The sequence below is a fragment of the Mus musculus genome, chromosome X (assembly GCF_000001635.26).
Source record: "Mus musculus strain C57BL/6J chromosome X, GRCm38.p6 C57BL/6J".
Taxonomy (NCBI): Eukaryota; Metazoa; Chordata; class Mammalia; order Rodentia; family Muridae; genus Mus; species Mus musculus.
Window position 1 is genome coordinate 130,273,354 of NC_000086.7, and position 23,475 is coordinate 130,296,828.

Sequence of the window (23,475 nt, forward strand, 5' to 3'; positions counted from 1 at the left end):
GAAATTATTCAGCCTATGATTTAAACTCATAAAAAATGGCCAAACTACCAATAAGTAAACCAATGTAAGAATAATGTTTGTAAATTATGTCCTATACTAGTATTTACACTGAATTCATTTTCTGGTTTTTATTAATTAAGAAAGAGTTATTTCGGGCTGGTGAGATGGCTCAGTGGGTAAGAGCACCTGACTGCTCTTCCAAAGGTCCAGAGTTCAAATCCCAGCAACCACATGGTGGCTCACAACCATCTGTAACAAGATCTGACTCCCTCTTCTGGTGTGTCTGAAGACAGCTACAGTGTACTTACATATAATAAATAAATATTTTAAAAAAATTAAATAAAAAAAAAGAAAGAGTTATTTCATGGCATAAGTGTTCTGTGCACTTATGAAGTCTGCTTATATGAGTCAAGTGTGTTGACTCATGCCTATAATGCCAGCACTCCGAAAGCTGAAATAGGAGGGTTTCTATGAGTTTAATGCAAACCTAGGCTATATACTGAGCCCAGCCTGAGCCAGAGTATAAGACCATGACTCAAAAATACATGAATAAGTATATAAGTAAGTGATGTCCATCAAAAAAGAATATCACACTTGCAGTGGACTGAACTAACCATGAGCCTATCCTCCCAGAATCTGCAGAAGTCAGCAACACTGAAGTAAACATGCATATAAGAAATATATTGACAGACATTTAAATTCATGTGAAATATGTAACCTGTATTTCAACATTATATATAAGAAAAGATTAGTTCATTTTTTTAGTGGTCATTAGTGAAACAGCCCCTGCAGTCTCTGGTTTAAGAAAGGACTGAAGTTATAAGTATTCCTGTTTCCTTCTGTCTTATTTAGGTTTTATTGCTGTGAAGAGACATCGTGGCCACAGCAACTCTTATAAGGAAAAACATTTAATTGGGGATAGCTTGCAGTTTCAAAGGTTTAGTCGATTATCATCATGGTGGGGAGCATGGCAGCCTGTAGGCAGACATGGAGCTAGAGAAGGAGATGATAGTTCTACATCTTCATTCTCAGGGAGAAGGATACTGTGTATTTCACTGAGTGTAACTTGAGCAGAGTATCTCCAAGCCAGCCCACACAGTGACATATTTCCCCAACAAAGCCACATCTACTCCAACAAGACCACATTTCCTAATAGTGCTACTTCATATGGGCCTATGGGGGCCAATTACATTCAAAGTACCACATTTCATTTCCTGGCCCCCATAGCCTTGTAACTATATAATAATGCAAAATGCATTTATATCAATTTCAAAATACTTATAGTCTATAAAAGTTTCAAACTCGTTGAAATTCCAAAGTTCAAAGTCTCTTCTATGACTCATGCGATATCTTAATTGTAATGTTCTATAAAATAAAAATCAAGAAGCATATAGCATATTTCCAACAAATAATGGTATGGGGTATACATTACTGTTTCAAAATTGTGGAAATGGAGCATAGTAAGGAAATACTGAACTAGAGCAAAACAAAAAACCAGCTGGACAAACTCCAACTGTATCTCTATGCATGTCAAATGTCAAAATGTTCTTCGGATCTCCAACCCATTTCAGCTCTGTTGACTGTAACACACTTCTTTACCTTGTGCTGTTTCTTCTCCCTGTTATCAGCTTTCCATGCTGATACAGATACTTTTTTTTTCTAGAAAGTATCCCATGGTCCTGGCATTTCTAACCTCTTGGGGTCTGGAAGTCAATTCAAGCTTCACCTTTCCATGCTTCACACAATGGCCTCTCTGAATCTCCATGCAGGGATATCCCTGCCACATTCCTGGCTTAAACAATTTTTCTTAGTCACAGTGAGAGATTCCATAGCCCCCCCTCTTTTTTTCTATCCCTGTCCCTAAAACAAGAACCATGTAGCCAAAGATGCTAAGTTATGCTGCTTGTCAGGGCTGTAACATGGCCCCCTTTTTCAATTACATCTTCACCAGCTTTCTGTTTTCAATCATTTCCTTCATTGACTAAGCTTTGCTGCTGTCCCGGATCTCACTCTATAGACTAGGCTGACCATGAACTCAGGGATCTGTGTGCTTCTATCTCCTGAGTGCTGGGATTGAAATCATGTACCACCATACCTGAATCTAAACTACTCTTTAATTTCTTTTTTCACAGGATGGAAGTTTAGCTTAGCTGGGTAGAATCTTGCCCTGATGATACCACTCCCTGTAGTCAATTTAACACCTTTAATCTATTTATCTTCTCAAACATGGGACTTAGCTCCATTCCACTTCCTGCTGCCCCTTTTCTCCTTGAACCTTACATTTTGTATTTTTCTTTGCTCAGCTTGCTCCTTTTCATCAAAATGTTCTCCATAATAGTTAACATTAATAGCTACACAATAGAATCTATAGTAGGGTGGTTTGAGATTTCCTTTGCCAATGTAATTAAAATACTTCACTATAGACTTGGGTAAGTAAACAAGGGCAAAAAGTTGCCACATTATTTGCCAACGTATCACAAGAATAGTCTCTAGGCCACAAACAAACATTCTTCTCTGAAACCTCTAGAGCCAGGCCCCCATATATCAAGTCACCCTCAGCAACTTGTCTTCCCGCTCCTACTAGTATGGCCAATTAAGCCTTGCTTAAAGCATTCTACTACTTGCTTAATTCAAAGTCCCCAAATACACATCATTTCAAAACAACAACAACAAACAAATAAAAACATGCCCCAGCCTATCACAGCAATACCTCAGTCCCTGGTACCAAATTCTGTCTTAGTTTGGGTTTTATTGCTATGAAGAGACACCATGACCAAAGCAACTCTTATAAAGGAAAACATTAAATTGAGACTGGCTTATAGTTTCAGAGTCCATTATCATCATGTCAGGGAGCATGGTAGCATGCAGACAGAAATAGTGCTGGAGAAGGAGCTAAGAGTTCTACATCTTGATTCATAGGCAACAGGATACTGTATGTCACTCTTTATCTCTGCTCATAGGAGACTTCCAAGCCAGCCTGAAAATTAACATACTTCCTCCAACAAGGCTACACCCACTTCCACAATGCTACTTCCTATGGGGCTACAGGGGCCATTTTCATTCAAACTGTTTCATTCAAACTGCCATACCTTCTGGTTTTTTTTTTTTTTTTCCTGAGACAGGGTGCCTCTGTGTAGTCCTGGCCATCCTGGAACTCACTCTGTAGACCAGGCTGGCCTCAAACTCAGAAATTCGTCTGCCTCTGCCTCCCAAGTGCTGGGATTAAAGGCATGCACCACCATGCCCGGCTGGAATTTCATTTTTTTAAACAACAATCTAACTGGTACTGGCTTGTTTTATGGACCACTGTGATCCATAAGTATCACCATACTTTCCCATGCTTCATCAGGACTCTGTTTTTAAATTTTCTGTTGCTTGGTTTCCATTCATTATCTGTTAGTGGTGTGTGTGTGTGTGTGTGTGTGTGTGTGTGTGTGTGTGTGTGTGTGAAAATCAGACACATCAATAAAGGGAAAGGTACAACCCGATAATTACTTGAAGGACATCTTGCTGTCAATAATTTGGAAGATAGCACAACAAATCAGCAAACAATCACTTTGTACTTAGAAAAGCACGGAGTTGTGACTGGTAATCAAGATAGCTTTGTGAAAAGAAAATTGAGCTCAACCATTTTAATTTACTTCTATGGAAGAATCAGTTCCCTATATTCCAAGAGAGAGAAATATCTGCTAATTCCCTAAGATTTGTATTCCTTCCTGAGTGACATTCATTATCAATAATGATTAAAGAGAAGTAAACTGTAAATTTCAGGATACCAGTACATCTGACATTAAGGCAGTACCCCACCTGAGTCTAGGAGATAGAGCCACAGAAAATTAACATTTCTAGGACTTCTTTCTGTCACAACACAGTGCCGTGAGTGACTAAGTTTCATGGGTGATTCTTTTTGTTGATTATCCAGGGACTAAAACTCTCTGTGATAAACATAATAAAGAATGTATGTATGTATGTATGTATGTATGTATGTATGTCTATTTCCTACATACCATTGAAGGCAAAAATACCTAGATAGTAACCAGAGTATTTGTGTCTTATCTTCCTTGCCCCTTCTACCTTTTCCTGTCTTTCCTATCACCCAAAGGAGAGATAAATGATTGTATATATCTAGAGAGATTTCAAACATTTCATTCAAAATAAGATAAGATTGGAGAAAAAGCTTTTATTAGATATATATGTTGAATCAAAATAGAATCAAATAAAGTTAGATAGATTTAAAATATGAATAAAAACATCAAACCAATAATATAGAAACAAGGCAAAGCACAAATATATCATAAAATAAATACTCTTAAAGTTTAGTGAAACAGTATTTATCATGCATTAGGCATTGAGTGAAGTGTGATGATTTTTTTTTAAAGAACACACCACAAATGTATATAGTCAAATGAGCCTAACTTTTTTATTATCATTATTAAAAGATAATGCCCTTATTAGCAGAGGATGGCTTTGTCATGTATCAATGGGAAGAGAGGCCCTTGGTCCTGTGAAGAATCTATGCCCCAGTATAGAGGAATGCCAGGATGGGAAAGTAGGAGTGGTTGGGTGGGGGAGCACCCTCATAGAAGCAGGAGGAGGGGCGATGGGACAGGGGGGTTCTGGAAGGGAAACTGGGAAAGGAGATAACATTTGAAATGTAAATAAATAAAGTATCCAATAAAAAAAGATAATCCCCTTGTCATAGAATTTTGAAGAAATCCTGTTTTAGAATTCTCCAAGTGTTCTATGGTATGCGTTTTAGATCTATTCAGGTGCACTTAATCTTTGAAATTTAGGTTGCTGTCATTTCAGGAAATAGCCAAAAATGATATTAAACCAAGTTTTATAGTAAAATAGATGATGGAACTGGGTAACAAAATTTCTGCTTAAAAATAATGTGAATCTGAAATAATGAAACTGATTTCAGTAAAATCAGAGTTCAGTTCAGAATGAGAAATTTCAAACACAGATTAATGCCCTTACCAAAATAAGTTTATGGCTTCCCAAGGTGGTTGTTTAAAAAGATGATTGATGGTTTCAACAGACATATTGGAAGCGATCTTTTACCTTTGCAGTTGCACTTTAAAATAGTAGAAAACAGATACTTTATTTTAGAAGAATTTGAGCATCAAAAACTGGTAGAAATGAAATGTCATACCTCTTAAAGTATCGTTGCAATCTTTGTTTTCTTATTTTCAGGGAAGGCATAGCAGGATAGAGAAACCTATAATTGAAAAATAATGTCCAACAGGTAGAAAAGACCCAGGAGGATACTCAAGTGTTATTAAACTAATGGAAAAAGATATCTATGAGGAACTTTTTATTCTAGAAACTGATACTGAACTGTGTAGCTGCTGCATTCAAAGAATCTGAGACAGGAGGATTGAGTCTGTGAGAGAGATAAAGACACAGAGACAGAGGCAAAGAGAGACAGAGAGAGACAAAGAGACAGAGACAGAGAGACAGAGACCACACAGGTTTTTTTTTTCCCCCAAAGGCTGCAAAGACCCACTCCTCCTTATCCATCAATCTATAACTGAAAAGAAAATCCTGTATTGCATTTGAGGGTTAACTTTTGTGAAACTTGGGCACTCCAGTGAGTCCTGAAGACAAGTCACACCACTAGGAAAATATTTTAAAGGAAGATTTTGACTCTTTTCTTTTAAACAGAGGTCGATAAACAAGACACGGGCTTACAAACTGACAGCTTTTGCTGAGACATAAGGAAGGTTTTGTTTGGTTGGTTGGTTTTTGGGTTTTTTTTTCCAATTTACAAGTAGTACAGTATCAAAATAGGTTCCTAGGGTAAGTCATGGAACTCTCTATACAGTTAGAGAACTCAGGCTCATGTTTCGTGAAGACTGTCCCTACTCATCAAGTCTAAATCTTACTTGTCAAGGTAATTTGATATATTTATCCAAGTCTTAACATGCTTCTCACTATACCTCAATTGATCACATTAGAACCTTACTGAGATGCCAGAGCTGTTGCGCAATAGTTCATAAGTTTTGTTTTTTTTTTTTTTTTTGAGTCATGCATTTAATCCTCAGCATTGAAAAGCAAAACAAGAAAACCTTATTGATTGCACTGCCTCTTCTAGCTTCGTAGAGATACTATTATAGCAATAAACACAGGCTTTAGAACAAAAACTTAACACTGCTTTATTTTCCTCCACTTCGACTTTCCTGAGATGTTTTTCTATTAAAACATTGTATCAGTCACTTAAGAATTTCATTTTCTTCCTTTAGCTCAAAAAAGTTATAGATTAGTTTTCTATAGTCACTCAAAGCGGTTCATAGATTTTAATCAAATAGTGGTCCATAGAGACATGTTGAACTCAATTTGTTTTTCTTTCCCAGATGCAAAGATGGATGCTCACATTTCTATAACAAAAATGTCTGCTGAAACCTCCAGCATTTGAAAAGCTTTTCTATGCTACAGATTGCAGATTAACTTCTAGCTAATCATAGTTCAGAACTCTAATGGACTGTGACGAGAGAGACAGTTTTTCCTCCAACTTCATATCACATGTTTCTGCAGTTGTAAGGCAAATTTTAAAAGAAGGCCTTGGGGATCACAGCCAGCCATCATTATTGGCGCATGACCGCTTGTAACCAACTGCAAGTTTAATATCCAAGGAGATTTGCACATAACAGTCTTTTTTCTTCTTGTTTTTAATAATTTACCTTTGAGATTCTCTTCACGACCATGCTGGTGTGCAAAGATCTGTTTGTCTGTCAAACCTCCAGATATGTACTGCAAGCGAAATACACATTAATTTTTTATTTGTTTCCTAGGGAGTATGAGCAGTGAGCTGGTTGTGCAGAATAAAAGAGGGCTTCTTCGCTGAGCACTTACTTGTATTCACTTCAGCTTCCTTCCTCACCTGTAGCAAATTAGTTTCCTCCATGATTCTATCCCCTGCCAGAAGGGAATCATTTACAAAAATCAATTCACAGAACTTTTTATATAAACCATCCACCCAAATCTGAAAACATTTTGTCTTAAAACAAAGGATACTGAAAAGCTGTATGTGTGGTACTAATGCTTGAGGAACCTGTAAGTGTCTCCTGGCAAGCAAAGACCTCACTTTTAAAATCAGCATGCTTCTTTTCACTTAACCTTGAAGGCTATCTGTAAGTGCTAATCTATGTCCAAAGCAATTTTCTGGACAGGAACTTGAGCTACAACTACATGACAAGTCACAAATTGAAGCCTCAGAAATACTAAGCATTGGCATTTCTAAGGAAACTGATATAAATGTCAATGACCCAAAGCCAATAGATGATTAGAAATCAAGCCACCGTTCCAAAGTACCTTAGTGGTTTTTAAGAGGCTGCCATGATTTTTCACAATAAAGAAATATGAGGCATATGAGGAACCATGTGTGGAGGTATTCTTTGTAATTTAATGTTTTGAGAACTTCCAGGCTGAAATCGGTTATTATGGAAATCAACCATCTCCAGCTGCTAATTTTCAGAAACTGAAGAGTATAGAAATTTAAAGTAGATTTTGACCCTTTATTTATGTTCTGGATTTGACATTAGGAAAGAGGGAGACACAAACAGTTTAGGGGTTTCTGTTGTATAATTTGGTGAGGTAGAAAGTAGTGAGAGGGGAGACATTAACAGAGAGACTGGATGGGCTGGAGAGATGGCTTGGCAGTTAAGAACACTGACCTGATCTTCCAGAGGAAGTTCAATTCCCAGCAACCACATAGTGGCTCATAACCATCTGTAATGGGATCTGATACCCTCTTCTGGTGTCTCAAGATAGCTACAGGACACTCATATGAGAGAGAGAGAGAGAGAGAGAGAGAGAGAGAGAGAGAGAGAGAGAGAGAGAGAGACTGGATGGAGGTATGTGAGAGCCTAGAGGTAATATAGGTGTGAAAGTTCAAGGTAAGCTATAGAGCTAATGAGACTGGTTGTCAATGGACAAATAGTAGACAAAGTCAAAGAATTTATACAGGGTAATAGTATATAAGCCTTGTAGACTATTGGAAGCATACTGAATAGTATAGTAAGTAATAAATGGATTTTCTGCCAGACAAACAAATGCAGCAGAGTTTCAGTTGAAGGGGGAAAATGTGGGAGAGGAAATTACAGTCCAGAAAGAAAATGGGCAAAGACCAACATTTTCTGTAGAAAGCAAGGAATATAGGAATCAAAGAGAAAGGTTCTATTTGGTTTCTGCCTTATGTGTGGCACAAGATACATCTGTGATTCATACCATATTTGCATAGGTTAAAGAGCAAGACTCTAAGCACTATCTAGCTATGCTATCAGTATATTTGTTCAGTGTCTGTTACTGAGTCACCTAAGTACTTGAGGAAGCTAATCAAGGTTTCAATTACGCCTGTAAGTAAGAAAGTTATACCTCTGTTGCAATTGTAGCTGATTGGTTGATGAAGTATTCATGAGATATTTCATAAGAGGAACTTTAAAGGTCACTTGTACCATAATAAGTGGAAATCTCACGGAAAGAAAAAGTTTAGCAGTATTATAGTGCTTATGAAGTCTTAAGAGGCTCTGATTCTCCAAGACTGGTTGCTGCTGTTGAAAACTCATTGCCCCCAGCATTTGTCATGACTTCTTCAATCTAATATGCTCTTTATGCACATCGAAACTATAGAAAAAGACTATCTAATGTTGTTTGATATTAATTAAAGAATAGGATTTCTTTCTTTCCTTAATGTAAAGCTTTAATTTGACCTGGATCTCTGCTGAAAATTCTAATAAATGACTTCAGTGGTTTCCTCACCCCAGTCTCCTGCAGTCATATGATTCTTCAGGTTTTTTTTTTCAACCAAAAGCTGAGAAGGTCACATTAACATTCTCATTTGGAAAGTGGTGTTATCTAAAATGGTAGAGGAAAACCTGGACAAATGTGGATCTTGCTTTACTACCTCCTCAAATATTGAGGATTTTCACCCACATGTATCAAACTAACAAATTACACAGCCAAGTTAATTTGCACATTATATTGTGATATGACACACTGAGATGTGTATCTTCACAACTGTTTAATATAGATTTCCTGGAAATTTTTCCATAGACAATTACAGAAGTCCCACTAGCAGCCAGGACAGTTGAAGCTAAACTGAAAGTAGAGTAAAATGGTAGGTAGGAGAATTTTTTAAACAGAATAAAGAGGACATTTCCAGACAAAATTAACTAAATGGGCAAGAGAAGCCCTATACATTGTTGGTACCATGCCATAGATTGACCATGTAGTCTGATACTCTGACTTCTTCTGTAAATCTTTAGTTATACCAAGTGAATCACTTATTCTGAGATAAATAGAAGTAAATGGTGCAAACTCCCTACTTGCAGTTTCTGCATTAGAGATTATCTGCTGTACCATGAAACTACTCTGGTGAGTTCAGAGGGCTACACTAATTAATATATGATTATAAAGGTACAAATTTAGTGAGAGTTTGATACTGCAGTCTTGTGAACTCCCCAACAATGAATTCTTGGATAGATTTACAGTACCAGACATCATGCATTTCCTCTTGTAATGTAAGCCTTACAGCCAATCATAAAATGGTTGGTTACCCCCATACCATATGCCATTATTGCACCAAAAGTTTAACTTGATGTTCTAGTCATTATTGTCCTTTACAGAGTAAGACTGTTAGTTTTTTCCCCCAGCTGCCGACGATGCAGTACTATGAAAGCTATGCAGCAGGAAAGAATAGTCCTAGTCAGTACCAACTTGATTCCTCCATATTCTGTGGCCAATATATGTGCTGCCTTCAGCAATAGGATTTTACCCTCACATTACTGTGAGCAACCAAGAACAATTTCAATAGCCTGTACTATTTAGGAAGTCTCCAAGACTTCCAACAACCCAAGGATAGGTATCCCAGCTTTTTATTTATTAACTATGGCTTTTGGGAGGAGTAGAAGATTCTATGTTTTATAGATAGATAGATAGATAGATAGATAGAGTTATAGTGGTACAAATTCAGTGATACTTTGATACTATGGGTCATGTGAACTCCACAAACATGGAATATTAGTTGAATTCACAGAAACAGACATCCTTCATTTTACCCGGTGGACTAGGCTTTACAGCCAATCATAAAGTGGTTGGTTACCTCATTATAAATAGATAGACAGATAGATAGATAGATAGATAGATAGATAGATAGATAGATAGATATAGACAGTCAGATAGATAGATAGATAGATAGATAGATAGATAGAATATAGCTTTCTATATGGCTTTTAAATTTTTTTGCTTTAATAGTTTTTCTTAAATCTTTATGTAATAACTAGAAAATTGTTGCATTTGCATGAGCTATGTATTTGTATATGCCATCTTTACTTATTAGGACTCCACTGGTCATTATGATCAGTAAGGGAGTTAAGATGATTCATTCATTTTCAGCAAAGCAATATAGATTTTATTGACAGGTATAAATTTAAGTTGGTGACTATTTCATAGTAAATTTTAGACATAGTATCTATTATATTTTCTCCTTTCATTCTTTATACTGATTCTTAAAAGACAGTTGCACTAATAAAACGAAGATCTCTTTCTGTGAACATATTTCTTACCTTGTAGGAAGTTACTATAAAAACATTTTTTAATTAGCATCCTTAAACAAAGCATGTTCCTAATTTCCTCCTCCTGTTTTTGCTCATTTTTTTTTTTTTGGTTTTGTAATAATGAAGGTGATAAGGACGCATCCCTCTGTAGAGTTTTCTCCCTTATTATCAGCTCCTGCGTTTTTAGAAGTTAAACAGATCTTGAAATTTCTTACTTTTCACTCTACTGTAATTAAAGGCAATTGATATGAAACCATTGTTATGAGGATTGATGGACTTAATAGTTAATTCTCTTGAATATTTTGCTACATATTCATTTAAGCCTCCATTTCATCCAGAAATGTAATCTATTTGCATAGCTGCCAAATTGCATTTTTAAGAGTCCCCGATATTAGTGATTACCTAATTGTCTACCATCTTCAATTATATAAGTTATGTTTTATATGAATTCATTGTTTTGAATTGTATTCATTATAAAATATATATTTTAGAGAAATATGTGAGGAATGTTGCAGAAGTACCATGATTCAAAGCATTAAAAAACATACGGCCCATCTCTATCAGCATTTATCTTATCTCAAAACAGTTCAGATTTGGGCATATTAATATAGTAATTTCTATATACTTCATTAAATAGACTAGTAAATCAAAAGATTCATAGAAAAATTAGCAAAGGCTTGAGAAAAGGACTGACAGATTTATCTAATGAAAATGTAAGATGTAGGCCAGGCATTGTGCCACATGCCTGTAATCCTGACACTTTGGGAGCTGAATCCTGAGGATCATAGGATCAAACTTAGTATAGGCTATACAGTGAATTCTAGCCTGAGCAATATATCAAAACTTTTGTCAAAAATAAAGAGAAGAAAAATAAGAAATACACACACACACACACACACACACACACACACACACACTTATATATATACCCATAAGATACAAGCTATCCAGTGAAACTTGAATTTTAGATAAATAATAACTTAGTATCAGGGTGTGCTGGGGATTGTATCTTTCCTTTGGTAAAAATATGTCCCAAATATTGTACAGAATATACATAGATTTATAAAGTTATTTGAAATATAGCCAAGTATTCTGTAATTTTCTTTTTTTTCTTTTTTTCTTTCTTTTGTTTTGTTTTGTTTTGTTTTGTTTTTTTAGAGACAAGGTTTCTCTGTCTGACTGTCCTAGAACTCACTTTGTAGACCAGGCTGGCCTCGAACTCAGAAATCCGCCTGCCTCTGCCTCCCGAGTGCTGGGATTGAAGGCGTGCGCCATCACCACCCGGCTATAATTTTCTTAAGTTTCTCTTGGGTATAGTGTACATCAACATAGTTGAGGATGCCAAGCAACTATAAGTGGTTCTAGTAGTTAAGCATTTGTGTGGCTTTGAACATGGCACCCTTATTAGTGTGAGCTAAAGCTTCATGTTTTGTAAATGAGGTTGAATAACCCTTAAATGAGCTCTTCTATTTATAGAGATGAGATACTATGTCTTGAAAACATCTGGCACAAAGTATATTGCAATTATTATGAGAGTAAGCCTATCTATATATACACATATATGTGTGTATATATGCACATGTTTATATACATATATGTGTGTATGTATACACACACACACATATAGGAAAAATCCAAAAAAAAAAACCCAAAATATATTTCTATACTATAACAATCATTGAATCATTGCAGAAGACGTTTCTGACCTCAAAAGATAGGGCAATTTCTCAGTGAGTACAATGTATCCTGCCACTGTGGACAATACCTGGGTGTGCTATAATCTGAACTCTGACACTACGCACTTGGAGATAGTAGCAGATCCCAAAGTATATGGGCTTACCCCCCAGGCCTGCTTCCCTCCCCATTTCAGAAGCCAGGTCCAGCCTTTAGTTTGTGTCGCTGAACTCATCCATCCTTAGGCTAGAGTAATTTCCTAAAGCAGCTCATGGTACTGTGGAAACATTATTTACAAACTTACTGATAACAATACTTTACAAATAAACATGCAGGTGAAGTAACACATAGAGGGAATCGGCCTAGCTCAAGTGCAGGAACTTCTGTGAAAGGAGCTACTACCCTCTATTTGCAGATCCATTGACATTCCAAGTACACTATCTGTTTTGACATCCCAAGGATTTTAGGATGCTAGAAGAGGACCAAGGATGTAGCTGAGTAGGTAGAGGGCTTCATGAAAGAAACTCTGGGTGCAGTCCCAAGCACTACTAACTTAAACTAGTGGGATAGTAGGCTGTCTGTGCCTGCAATCCCAACATTTAGTGCTCAGCTCAGGAGGTAGCTACAGAATGATCAGAAGTTCAAAGTCTTCTGCCATTACATACAAAGTTCAAGGCCAGCCTATACAGGTCTCTCTCTCTCTCTCTCTCTTTCTCTCTCTCTCTCTCTCTCTCTCTCTCTCTCTCTCTCACACACACACACACACACTAAAGAGAAAAGAAGTAAAGGAAGGAAGAAGTTACAAGAAGAATAACAAAAAAGTAAACAGGCTATTTCTCCATTTTAGTAAGTTTGTTGTGAAGCCTTCCAGTTGCAATAGCACATTCAATTGACAATATCAGAGCCCACATGGATCTAGGTGACTGTTCAGAGTGGGGCACTGGGCTATGCACAGACAGTCTCGTTTCCAGTCGAGTTGAGAGGTGAACCCCAGGACCCAGTGGTGATAATTCACCAACATGGGACTGTAGGCGTTCCCTCAAGTCTCCTGGACTCAAGGCTTCTTTTGAAGTTAGCACCCCCTCAGCCCCCACAGGAGAAGCGTGGCTAGTAGTCACGTAGACAATGTCCCAAGCTTCTGACCTTCAGACTAGACTCCTCCCATTTACCTAGCAAGGACAAGATAACAACCCACCATAAGAGGGTCTGTTTGGCCCCACCTTTCTCTCCTCGTTCTCTCTTCACTCTCTTACTCTCTCTCTCCTTGCTCTCTCTAACCTCTTACTCTAGCCTTTTTTCTCTCTCTCCTTTTCACCTTTCTCTCTTCTTGGCCATATTCTCTCTCTCTCTCTCTCTCTCTCTCTCTCTCTCTCTTTCTCTCTCTCTCTCTCTCCCTTCTCTCTTCCCCCTGCCTTTCTACAAAAAAGCTCTAAAACCATAGACTGTCTCTGTTCATCAAGGCCCACTGTAGCTGTTTCTAGCCTTCCTGTGCTCCAACCACAGATGAACACAGGACTCTCGCCTGCGTGTGAACCTCTCTCCCTCAGCCCTCTCTCCCATAACCCTGGTGCTGAGGGTGTTGACCCCGGGCCCCTGGTATGGGGGGCTGCCCTCTGTCCACCTCACCTGCTCCTGTCGAGTTGGGGTTAGTGGCTTAGATGCCCACCCGGGGCCAAGTGGACAGCATCTGGCAGCCCTCCCGCGAACTCCTGCCCAGAGCACAGACCACAGGAGGAACTCTGGCCGGATGCAGGCATTCCTTCCCTCCCCCTTTTTTTCCCTCACGCCCCCTTAATTCCCAACAGTTCATTCAGCACATGAAATATTGGGCCAATAACAAAATAACAATATTAACAATAACAAGGCCAATATACATAAATGCTGACCTGCTTCTCTCTTCTGCTGCTTACCTCCTTTTATGTAACTTACCAGAAATCATACAACTTCTTCATCTTGAGACCAAATTACATAATGCCTTTTGTACTGTTATCTTCTTTTTTTGAAAAGCCAATTTACACTTTCTGGACTTTATCAAATGTATAGATTTTTATATATTCATTTGTACTGAGGTATAACTTGACAGATCCTAAAATATTTTACCATCTTTTTTGGGTGATATTTTTTACTTCAGTGCTTTAATACTGTTATCCGATACATTGTTTTCATGTATTTTCTCCCATTCTCAGAACTTCTCTTCATTTTCTTGTGCCATTTTCTTATTAACTAATTAATTGTTAATTATTTTATTATCTGTGTACCAACAGTGCCATTTGATGATTTTTTTAAGTTTGATTAAGTTCTATTTTATTTATGTTTCCTGTGCTCTTGGTGACATGTTGACATTGTCCTCTCCCTCATCCTTTAAGAAAAAAATAAACACTCAACATGGAATGAAAGGATAAGTATTATCTACTTACCTTTCAAATTACATAAATTCCTGACCTTGGGTAAATACTTTAAAATCATTTAGAAGTTTACACATTTAGAAATGGCAATCTGATTCTGAGCTAGCACTGAGTAGTTTTTAATTATTATTCATCTTTTCACAATTTCATACATGATTGTACTACATCCTTAGTCACACTAATTCCTTTGTCTTCTCTTGGCCTCCTTATCCCCACCAGCTTCCACACCTCTCACCAAGACCTTCTTACAGTTTATGGTTTTGCTTTCCTTTTTGCCCCATAACACATTGGGATTAAGCAGGGCTGCTTGTGAGGGGATGGAAGTAAAGCTGTTCACTGGTGTCTGAGTAACCCACTAATGGTGGCATCCCTGGAAACCCATAAGACAAGGCTTCACAGCCCTTCTTCATATCTTCAAGCACTTAAGGTCTTTCTTCCATTCTGATATTGCCATAAAGATATTCCTTTAGTCTTAGAAGAGGTTTTATGTGTGCCCATCTAAGGATTAATACTTTCTGGTCACATGTTTTCAGAATTTTCTTTCTGAAACCTCAATCTGGGTATTTTTGCCCTTCAGGTGACATTTGGTAGACTCAAGAGACTTATTTGGTTGCCACATTGTAAGAGATGCTAATTGCATCTAGTGGCTGGAGGGAAAAGATGCCATCAAACACCCTCCAATGCATAGGACCCCTACATCACCATCATCCTCTATCTGGCCAAAATGATAGTAGAAGGAATCCTTGAATCTCTCTACAGTAGCCAGAAAGTTGTGTGCTCATAGCCTAATTCAAAGAGGATTTTGCCTAACCAGAGTATTAGGTATCACAGATGTAAAATCAGTTGGATTTTATAGTAAGAAACCAATCCTTTCAAGCCAAGAAATTTGTTTAGAGGGGTTTACAGGAGGATTTTGCCCTACTATACCCTTTAACGTGAAGAAAAAATATTTCAGTATAGACTGAGACTCTCAAGACGAAAGTATCATAAATGTATTCTTATTCTTGGGGTTTTCTTTATTTTCTTATTTTTTTATAGTTTTAGGGAAAGTTTATGCCCATGCTATGTAGTATATCCATCAATCATAATCAGGAGAAACAGAGCATGAAGGAATGAAGGAATGAAGGTAGTTGATGTGTCTTTAAAATAGTGACTTCTCTGAACTCTGAAGAGGCTGACATTATTTCATCTGATCACTTTGCTTCACATTTCTCAGCTATCGTGTACAGGATTCACTGGAATTCCATAAATGTCAAAGATCTGGAAATCTGTTTCATCATTTCCAACAATTTCAGCATATAAAAAGCTCTAAAACTTGCAGGTGATTGTTTCACGTCCTGAATCATTAGATGTAATCATTCCTCCAACAACACAACCACCTCCACATCATAGACGAGAATACCTTGATTAGAATGTATTAAGTTCTGCAGGAAGCACTTTAAGTACACAACTCATTTCTCTTCACAAATATCCTAGGAGGGAGGTTTTTTTTTTTAACTCATTTTTCAGATAACAGGAAAACATTCAATAAGTGATGAAATACTTAGTTTGCTTGTATATCAAAAGTAGCTCATTTTAACAATAAAGCAGGTATTTTTATTGTTATACCCATAACATAGATAACCCTGTTTTCCTGCCACAACACATAATAACTGAAAAAATATTTCAAATATTTCTTTTCCAGAAGAGATGTCTTAAGTGGAATTATTTGTCTCTGTCAACAAACAGTATATGCCCACATTCTGAGGCTGCTGTGAAAATTTCTTCTCACAGCTAAATTATAGAAGTTTTAAAGTGTGTACCTTCTCTATTATATACTATGTAGGAAAAAACCATAATTTTTTGAATTTTATTTTTGTCTTTAGGAAGCACTGAAAGAAAACCACAAGAGAAAGGAAATGGAAGAGAAGAGCAGGAGAGCAAAGCTTGCAAAAGAGAAAGCGGAACAAGAGAAGCTGGAACGCCAGAAGAAGAAGAAGCAACTCATTGACATAAACAAAGGTACAAAACCACTCCCAATGCTTTGCATAAGCTGTGGCCGCATGGGCTTGTGAGTCACGAAGATTTCTGTATCTGGACCATTTGGTACAGCTTAGTTACTCTCTATCTTAAAATTAATATGTATTGTAATATATTGATGAATATCAACGGTCTCTGAGCATATTGCTGAATGGAGGAGCATGGGCATTTCCATAGGTTCTACTTCCATCCCTCCTATAACTACAATTGAATTTTATATTGATGGTTAAAGTATAAAGTGATTTAATTTTTAAAATTTGTTTAATTATAATGTAATTTTGTTCCTGGTAGAAAACTCGTGGTATAATTACTCTTTTTTTTTTCCAGCTAGATTTTGCTCAAGTTACTATTTTTATTTCTAATCACTCTACACTAAACACTGTAAATTATGGGTAATCAGTACGAGATGTTGTATGGTTGACACCTTTTTTTTATTTGTTATGCTAGCATGTTCTAGAGAAGGCCATCATAGAGGAAGAACAGAGTGAGATGAGAAGTGAAAAGCTGGTCTGAGGGGATGAGGGTCAGACCTTAACTTCACTTTGTTGGCATATATCTATTGTCAGTGCTGTAACAACAGTCCTCCTTGGGGGCTTGAACATTCCAAGTCCTAATAGATATTGACAGCACTATTACCAGTTGGAAAAACAAGGACTGCCAAGCATCTTTCTCAGCTGGGAGGCTAAGTAGGCATTCCTGGTGCATTCGCAGCAGTATCCACTAAACGTTCTTTCAGCTAACAAGAACGTTAGAGGTAGATTTTTCTCTTCATTAGATGTTGAAGAAGAGAGGCCAAAATACTCAGAATGGTGGTGTAAATCTATATTGACAACACAAAGGAAGTAGAAACAGGGAGATCACAAATGTAAGGCCACATTCAATTACAGAATGAATTATTCTTTATCTCAAAACAAATGGGGATGATGAGCGGACAGATGCAAAGAAGCAAAAGTGATTAGTACACAGGTGTCTGCACTTAAAGGTTAGGAATGGAAGGCATAGTAGTTTTCCTTAAGTAACTTTCACAGCAGGGAGAAAAGATATACCTTCTCTCCTCTCTTCAGCACTAAGAGGTCCAGAGGGTTAAAGTAAAACACAAGCAAACCCAAATCTGATCAAGATACACAGTAGTATGCTTGATATTTATTGGAGTACTTCCTGCCATATTTAGAGATAATAAAAATTCCAAGCACTTTTAAAATATTGATCAGATAGCAAGGACCATTCTAAGATGTACTGCATTCCAAGACAAGCATGAAATCAGTCCTTCAATCTCTATGCTGTGAACACTAATTATTTCATTGTTTGGAAAAGAATCAGAAGGTCATACAATTTAAGAAGTTTGGCAAATAGGGTACACAAACAGATATTTAGCACTGAGATAGAATGGAAGTCATGTAACTCCGGAATTTTTACACTTATCTTTGCCTCTATCAATCAACATTAATAGCAAATGTTCAGTAGTATTTTCTGTGTTCCAAGACAGACTTATTTTAAGGTATTAGCCCATGTGCTTATTGAAACTGGCAAGTCCATAATTTACAAGGAAGGTCCACAGGCTAAAACCCAGGGGACAGCCACGTTTGAGTCTGCTTTTCCTCCTGCTTGAGTAAAATTAGTCTTTTTGTATTAGTAGAGTCTTCAGCTGATGAGTGAGATACATTTTCAAAAGAAATGCAATCTGCTTTATTCAAGTCCGTCAGTTTGAAAGTTAGCATCTTCCAAAAATAGCCTCACAGCAACAAGGATAATATTTGACCAAATTTCTAGGCAATGTTGTTCAGTCAAGTTGACATATAAAATTAAGCATCACAAGAAAAGTGTCAAAAACTTGAGTTGACAGTTTCTGGTGATTGCTTACATGTAGGAATTGAGGGTGAGCGCTCTGCAGAAGGGAATATATTCATTCACAGAGAAAGAAAATGTATCTGTAAAGCAGATTTGCTTGTGAGAGTTACAATGGGTAACTATCATGTGAAAACATTCAGTTTGCAAATGCCTTGGAGAGAAGTCTTAAGGGCATCCTTAAGGAAAATCTTTGGGAAGCCACTCTAACACGAGAATGAAACCTAGGAAGGACGTCTTTTTTTTTTTTCCATTTTTTATTAGGTATTTAGCTCATTTACATTTCCAATGCTATATCAAAAGTCCCCCATACCCACCCACCCCCACTCCCCTACCCGCCCACTCCCCCTTTTTGGCCCTGGCGTTCCCCTGTTCTGGGGCATATAAAGTTTGTGTGTCCAATGGGCCTCTCTTTCCAGTGATGGCCGACTAGGCCATCTTTTGATACATATGCAGCTAGAGTCAAGAGCTCCGGGGTACTGGTTAGTTCATAATGTTGATCCACCTATAGGGTTGCAGATCCCTTTAGCAACTTGGGTACTTTCTCTAGCTCCTCCATTGGGAGCCCTGTGATCCATCCATTAGCTGACTGTGGGCATCCACATCTGTGTTTGCTAGGCCCCGGCATAGTCTCACAAGAGACAGCTACATCTGGGTCCTTTCGATAAAATCTTGCTAGTGTATGCAATGGTGTCAGCGTTTGGATGCTGATTATGGGGTGGATCCCTGGATAAGGCAGTCTCTACATGGTCCATCCTTTCATCTCAGCTCCAAACTTTGTCTCTGTAACTCCTTCCAAGGGTGTTTTGTTCCCACTTCTAAGGAGGGGTATAGTGTTCACACTTCAGTCTTCATTTTTCTTGAGTTTCATGTGTTTAGGAAATTGTATCTTATATCTTGGGTATCCTAGGTTTTGGGCTAATATCCACTTATCAGTGAGTACATATTGTGTGAGTTCCTTTGTGAATGTGTTACCTCACTCAGGATGATGCCCTCCAGGTCCATCCATTTGGCTAAGAATTTCATAAATTCATTCTTTTTAATAGCTGAGTAGTACTCCATTGTGTAGATGTACCACATTTTCTGTATCCATTCCTCTGTTGAGGGACATCTGGGTTCTTTCCAGCTTCTGGCTATTATAAATAAGGCTGCTATGAACATAGTGGAGCATGTGTCCAGGAAGGACGTCTTAATGTTCAGGGTTTTGTTTGAAGATTAAAGTAGTGAAGATTACTAGAAATGGTGGATACTGAGAGATTAAAACAACAGATGTATTATCTCATATTTCTGGGGGCTCGGAGTTCAAGAAGAATAACAACAAGGCTCCATTCCTTTGGAAGAAACTAAATACCACCTTTACCTAAGTATTTACCAGTTTTTCACTATTTTTCTGAAAATCTACCCAAGACATGGCTAATTGTCTCTTTTAGTTATCATTGATGCTCATTTGATGAGCTTGAGGGACATGAGAATTAGGGATACATTTTCATATGACATTTTTCAGTGCCAGATGGATGGCTCAGCGAAGAATAATGAATATTGTTCTTTCAGAAGATCTAAGTTCAATTCATAGCACCCACATCAAGCAGCTCACAAACATTTAGAATTACAGTTCCAATGAGATGCCTTCTTCTCATCTCCCTGGGGACTGCACCAACCCACACATGTAATTTTGAAAAGAAAATGAATAGTATTTTTCTCCTAAGGGCTGTTACTACATGTAGATCAAGCAAATGGTAGGCTTCAATATTAGCAACTTAACTTGTAGCTATGTATAAAAAATGTGTTATTGCTGTTGTTATTGTTGTTATACATTTCAATAGTATTTTACATGAAGACTGTGTTCGTACTTCAAAATAAGTTACAAAAAGACATCTCTGAAAGATTATGCAGTACATTTTAAGTTTTAAGAATGAAAGGTAGGGGGAGTGGGTGGGTAGGGGATTGGGGGGGTGGGTATGGGGTACTTTTGGGATAGCATTGAAAATGTAAACGAGGAAAATACCTAATAAAAATAAATTTAAAAAAAAAAGAATGAAAGGTACAAGACTGGAGAGATGGCTCAGCCATTAAAGGCTAGGCTCACAACCAAAAATATAAGAATGAAAGGTACAGAAGAGGAAGAAGAATATAGTCATATGTCAAGGTAGAGCTCAGTGTACCATATATACATAAAATTTTATCCATTAATCAAAACTTGTAAAACTGCTTATGCAATTACTCTGATCATATCATTATGATATATATATATATATATATCACTGTGCCCTATAAATGTATACAGTTAAAATAATAACTGAGGAATAAGGGATATAGCCAAATCCTTGTTTCCCACATGCAAGACCTATGTTCTATTTCCAGTTCCACAAAATTTTAAAAAACTAAAAATCTTTTTAAAATTTAACTAACACTACATGTACTTTTTAACAGTTTCTAGTTTGTTTAAGAAAATGTCAAACTATTACAGAAAAACCTTCCATGAACTCATAAAACTACTAGATCAAAAAAAAACATAATTATCTGCCTGGAAAAATTATATACCCTTATGATAGAGAAACATATTGTGATTTAATTATTCAAAAAAAGAACATAGTAATTATACAAGATTTTATCTGAAATCTAGATATAATCAACTGAGTTCAGAAATAAAGATATAAATGCTAACATTCAAGATAAAACCATTAAAATGTCATGTATCAAATCTCAGTTTTAAGAAACCTATGGATGAGAAGGCAAAAGTGAAAACAGGAAACTATATTTTTACTGTAAATGAGAAAAATAGGTATTTCATGCTAAGGAGGCCATAATTTGTGAGTGTGATTAAAAAGCAATTGCTCTGTTAAAGAAGGTGTTCATTTTAGCTCTCTCACCTAGGTTTATACACTGGTCCTTTCCCTGTGTCTATTCATGCTTCAGTTCCTTCAGCTGTAATGTAGGGCAGTGACATTTATCCTGTGTAGATTTCAAGAAAGATTAAAGGAGATAATTAAGCATAGTAACACTCTTGATACCGTTGAGTCATTTAATACTCGTTGAAGAATACTGAAAATGCTCAAGAAATTGTTCTCACCTTCAAGACGGTTTCAGTTTTGTCAAAGAGATTTAATAAAGCTGAACCAGCAACTAGTAAATTGTGTGCCAGTACATGATAGAGATTATTTGCTCTGTAGGCCTATCCAAAGGGAAAAATCAATTTAGCTTGGCAAAATGTCAACTCTTCATGGCGAAGGCTAAGAGTATTTTCTGTGCATATTATTTGAGCTACCCCTTGAAAAATGGGTAGAATTTTGATGAATAATATCACCAGAGCTACACATCAGCACATCTAGTAACAGGCCTCAGGTAAGCTATGTTTAATGGACCATGAGAAAAAATAACAAAATAATGAAGAGGATGAAGTCCTAAATTCAAGTTCTGCCTCCATTCTTTCCTAGGCTATAATCTCTGTCAGTGTATTGAGGCTTTCTGTATCTGACTTTCTTCTATAATATGAATAATTATTCATATAATATGAAAAATATCATTATTTTTCTCTATTGTGAGTACTAACTGTAAGGTGGGAACTCTTTGTACTCGAGCATGCACACCTAGTACATAGTGATGTCTTTTGATATATTCTCAATCTCGGTGCTTTCATGCTGAGCCAATATTTTCTGCGGTTACCGTCGTTAGGAAGAAAGTTGGGTTTGGAGACCTGAGGGAAAGAGAACATACAGCCAACGCAAGTCCATGGAAGTGAGTCACAAGAGTTATGGCATGATGAGGGAGGAGAGCCCAGGCTATTGAAGGAATTCTTTCAGGGATTTCTGAGGTAGTAAACCTGAAGCACAAGAAAGAAGAGGTGACTACAACAAGGACATAGCTGGGAAAGAACAGTGAAAGGTGAAGAAAAAGGAGTTAGCTGGCAGCTCATTCTTTCTTCAAAGGCTTTTAAACCAGTGGCAGTTTAAGAAGGTACTAGGAGGGAGGAAAAATTTCATGAAGGAATGAAGAGAGACAGTGTGAGTTGCAAGCCAGAGATTTACCAGACAGAAGAGGATTATTTTTTTCTGAACTGCACACTTTTACCAATAGATAATTATATATTGATGTATTTTAGCATATTAGGTGATTTCTTTCATCCAACTAACATTTATTGCACCATTTCCTAAATAATCATAATTAGTGCATGCACAGTAATATAGTATTTATTTGAATGTAAAATGGAGAAAGCTAATTTACATGCAGCAAAAATTATGCTAAATCAATAAATGTGCTCGAAGTTGTGTGTGCACAGTATATGAACTACATAAAGTGCTGGGAGTAATCTACATTCTACAACCTGTGCTTACGTTGATATAGACGATAATTAACTTAGGAACCATTAAAACCATTCATTAGTTATGTGGGGAGAGAAAGAAAGCTTACCAAATATTTGTAAATAAATCTCTTTCTTTTTCTGTTTATGGGAGTGAGCAAATTACCTACAATTGCATAAAGCAATAGGAAAAGATTACATTAAAAACTTGATGTTTTTAAATTGCAAACTACAGCTGTGATTCTGATCAGATATTATTTAATCAGGAATGATTTTGCTATTCCTTATATAATATCAAATGGAAATTAGAATTATCTGTTTCTTCTAGTACAATGATAAAGAATGAGAATAAATCAGTCTTCATAGTGTAGAATAGCAAGTTTTGATGCATATCTCTTAGCATGTTAATGCTATGCACAGGCACACTCTCTAGGAAGTCTGCCCTAACCTAGATCATATACTTCTTTCCTTTGTAGATGTTGGGGCCCTTTCTTCCTTCCAGCCCCATGCTCCCAGAAATAAAACTCACTCAAAATATATTTACAAATACCTTGGCCAAATAGCTATGCTATTCTCTTACTAGACTCATAACTGAAGATAACCTATTTATTTTAATCTACATTTTGCCATGTGGCTGGTTTCCTGTGCTCAGGTACCATGTGCCCATCTCTTCTAGTCT

General features: G+C 36.9%; 1 protein-coding gene across 3 annotated transcripts in view; it reads left to right on the forward strand.

Annotated features, from left to right (window-relative positions):
* The window catches only part of Diaph2 (diaphanous related formin 2), a 716,167-nt gene that overhangs the window by 523,686 nt on the left and 169,006 nt on the right, over nucleotides 1-23,475 (forward strand). For all 3 annotated transcript variants that reach the window (XM_006528581.4, XM_006528582.4, NM_172493.2), the window contains one exon: nucleotides 16,501-16,636. In XM_006528581.4, the coding sequence (XP_006528644.1) occupies nucleotides 16,501-16,636 (136 nt within the window). The remainder of the gene's footprint in view (nucleotides 1-16,500; nucleotides 16,637-23,475) is intronic.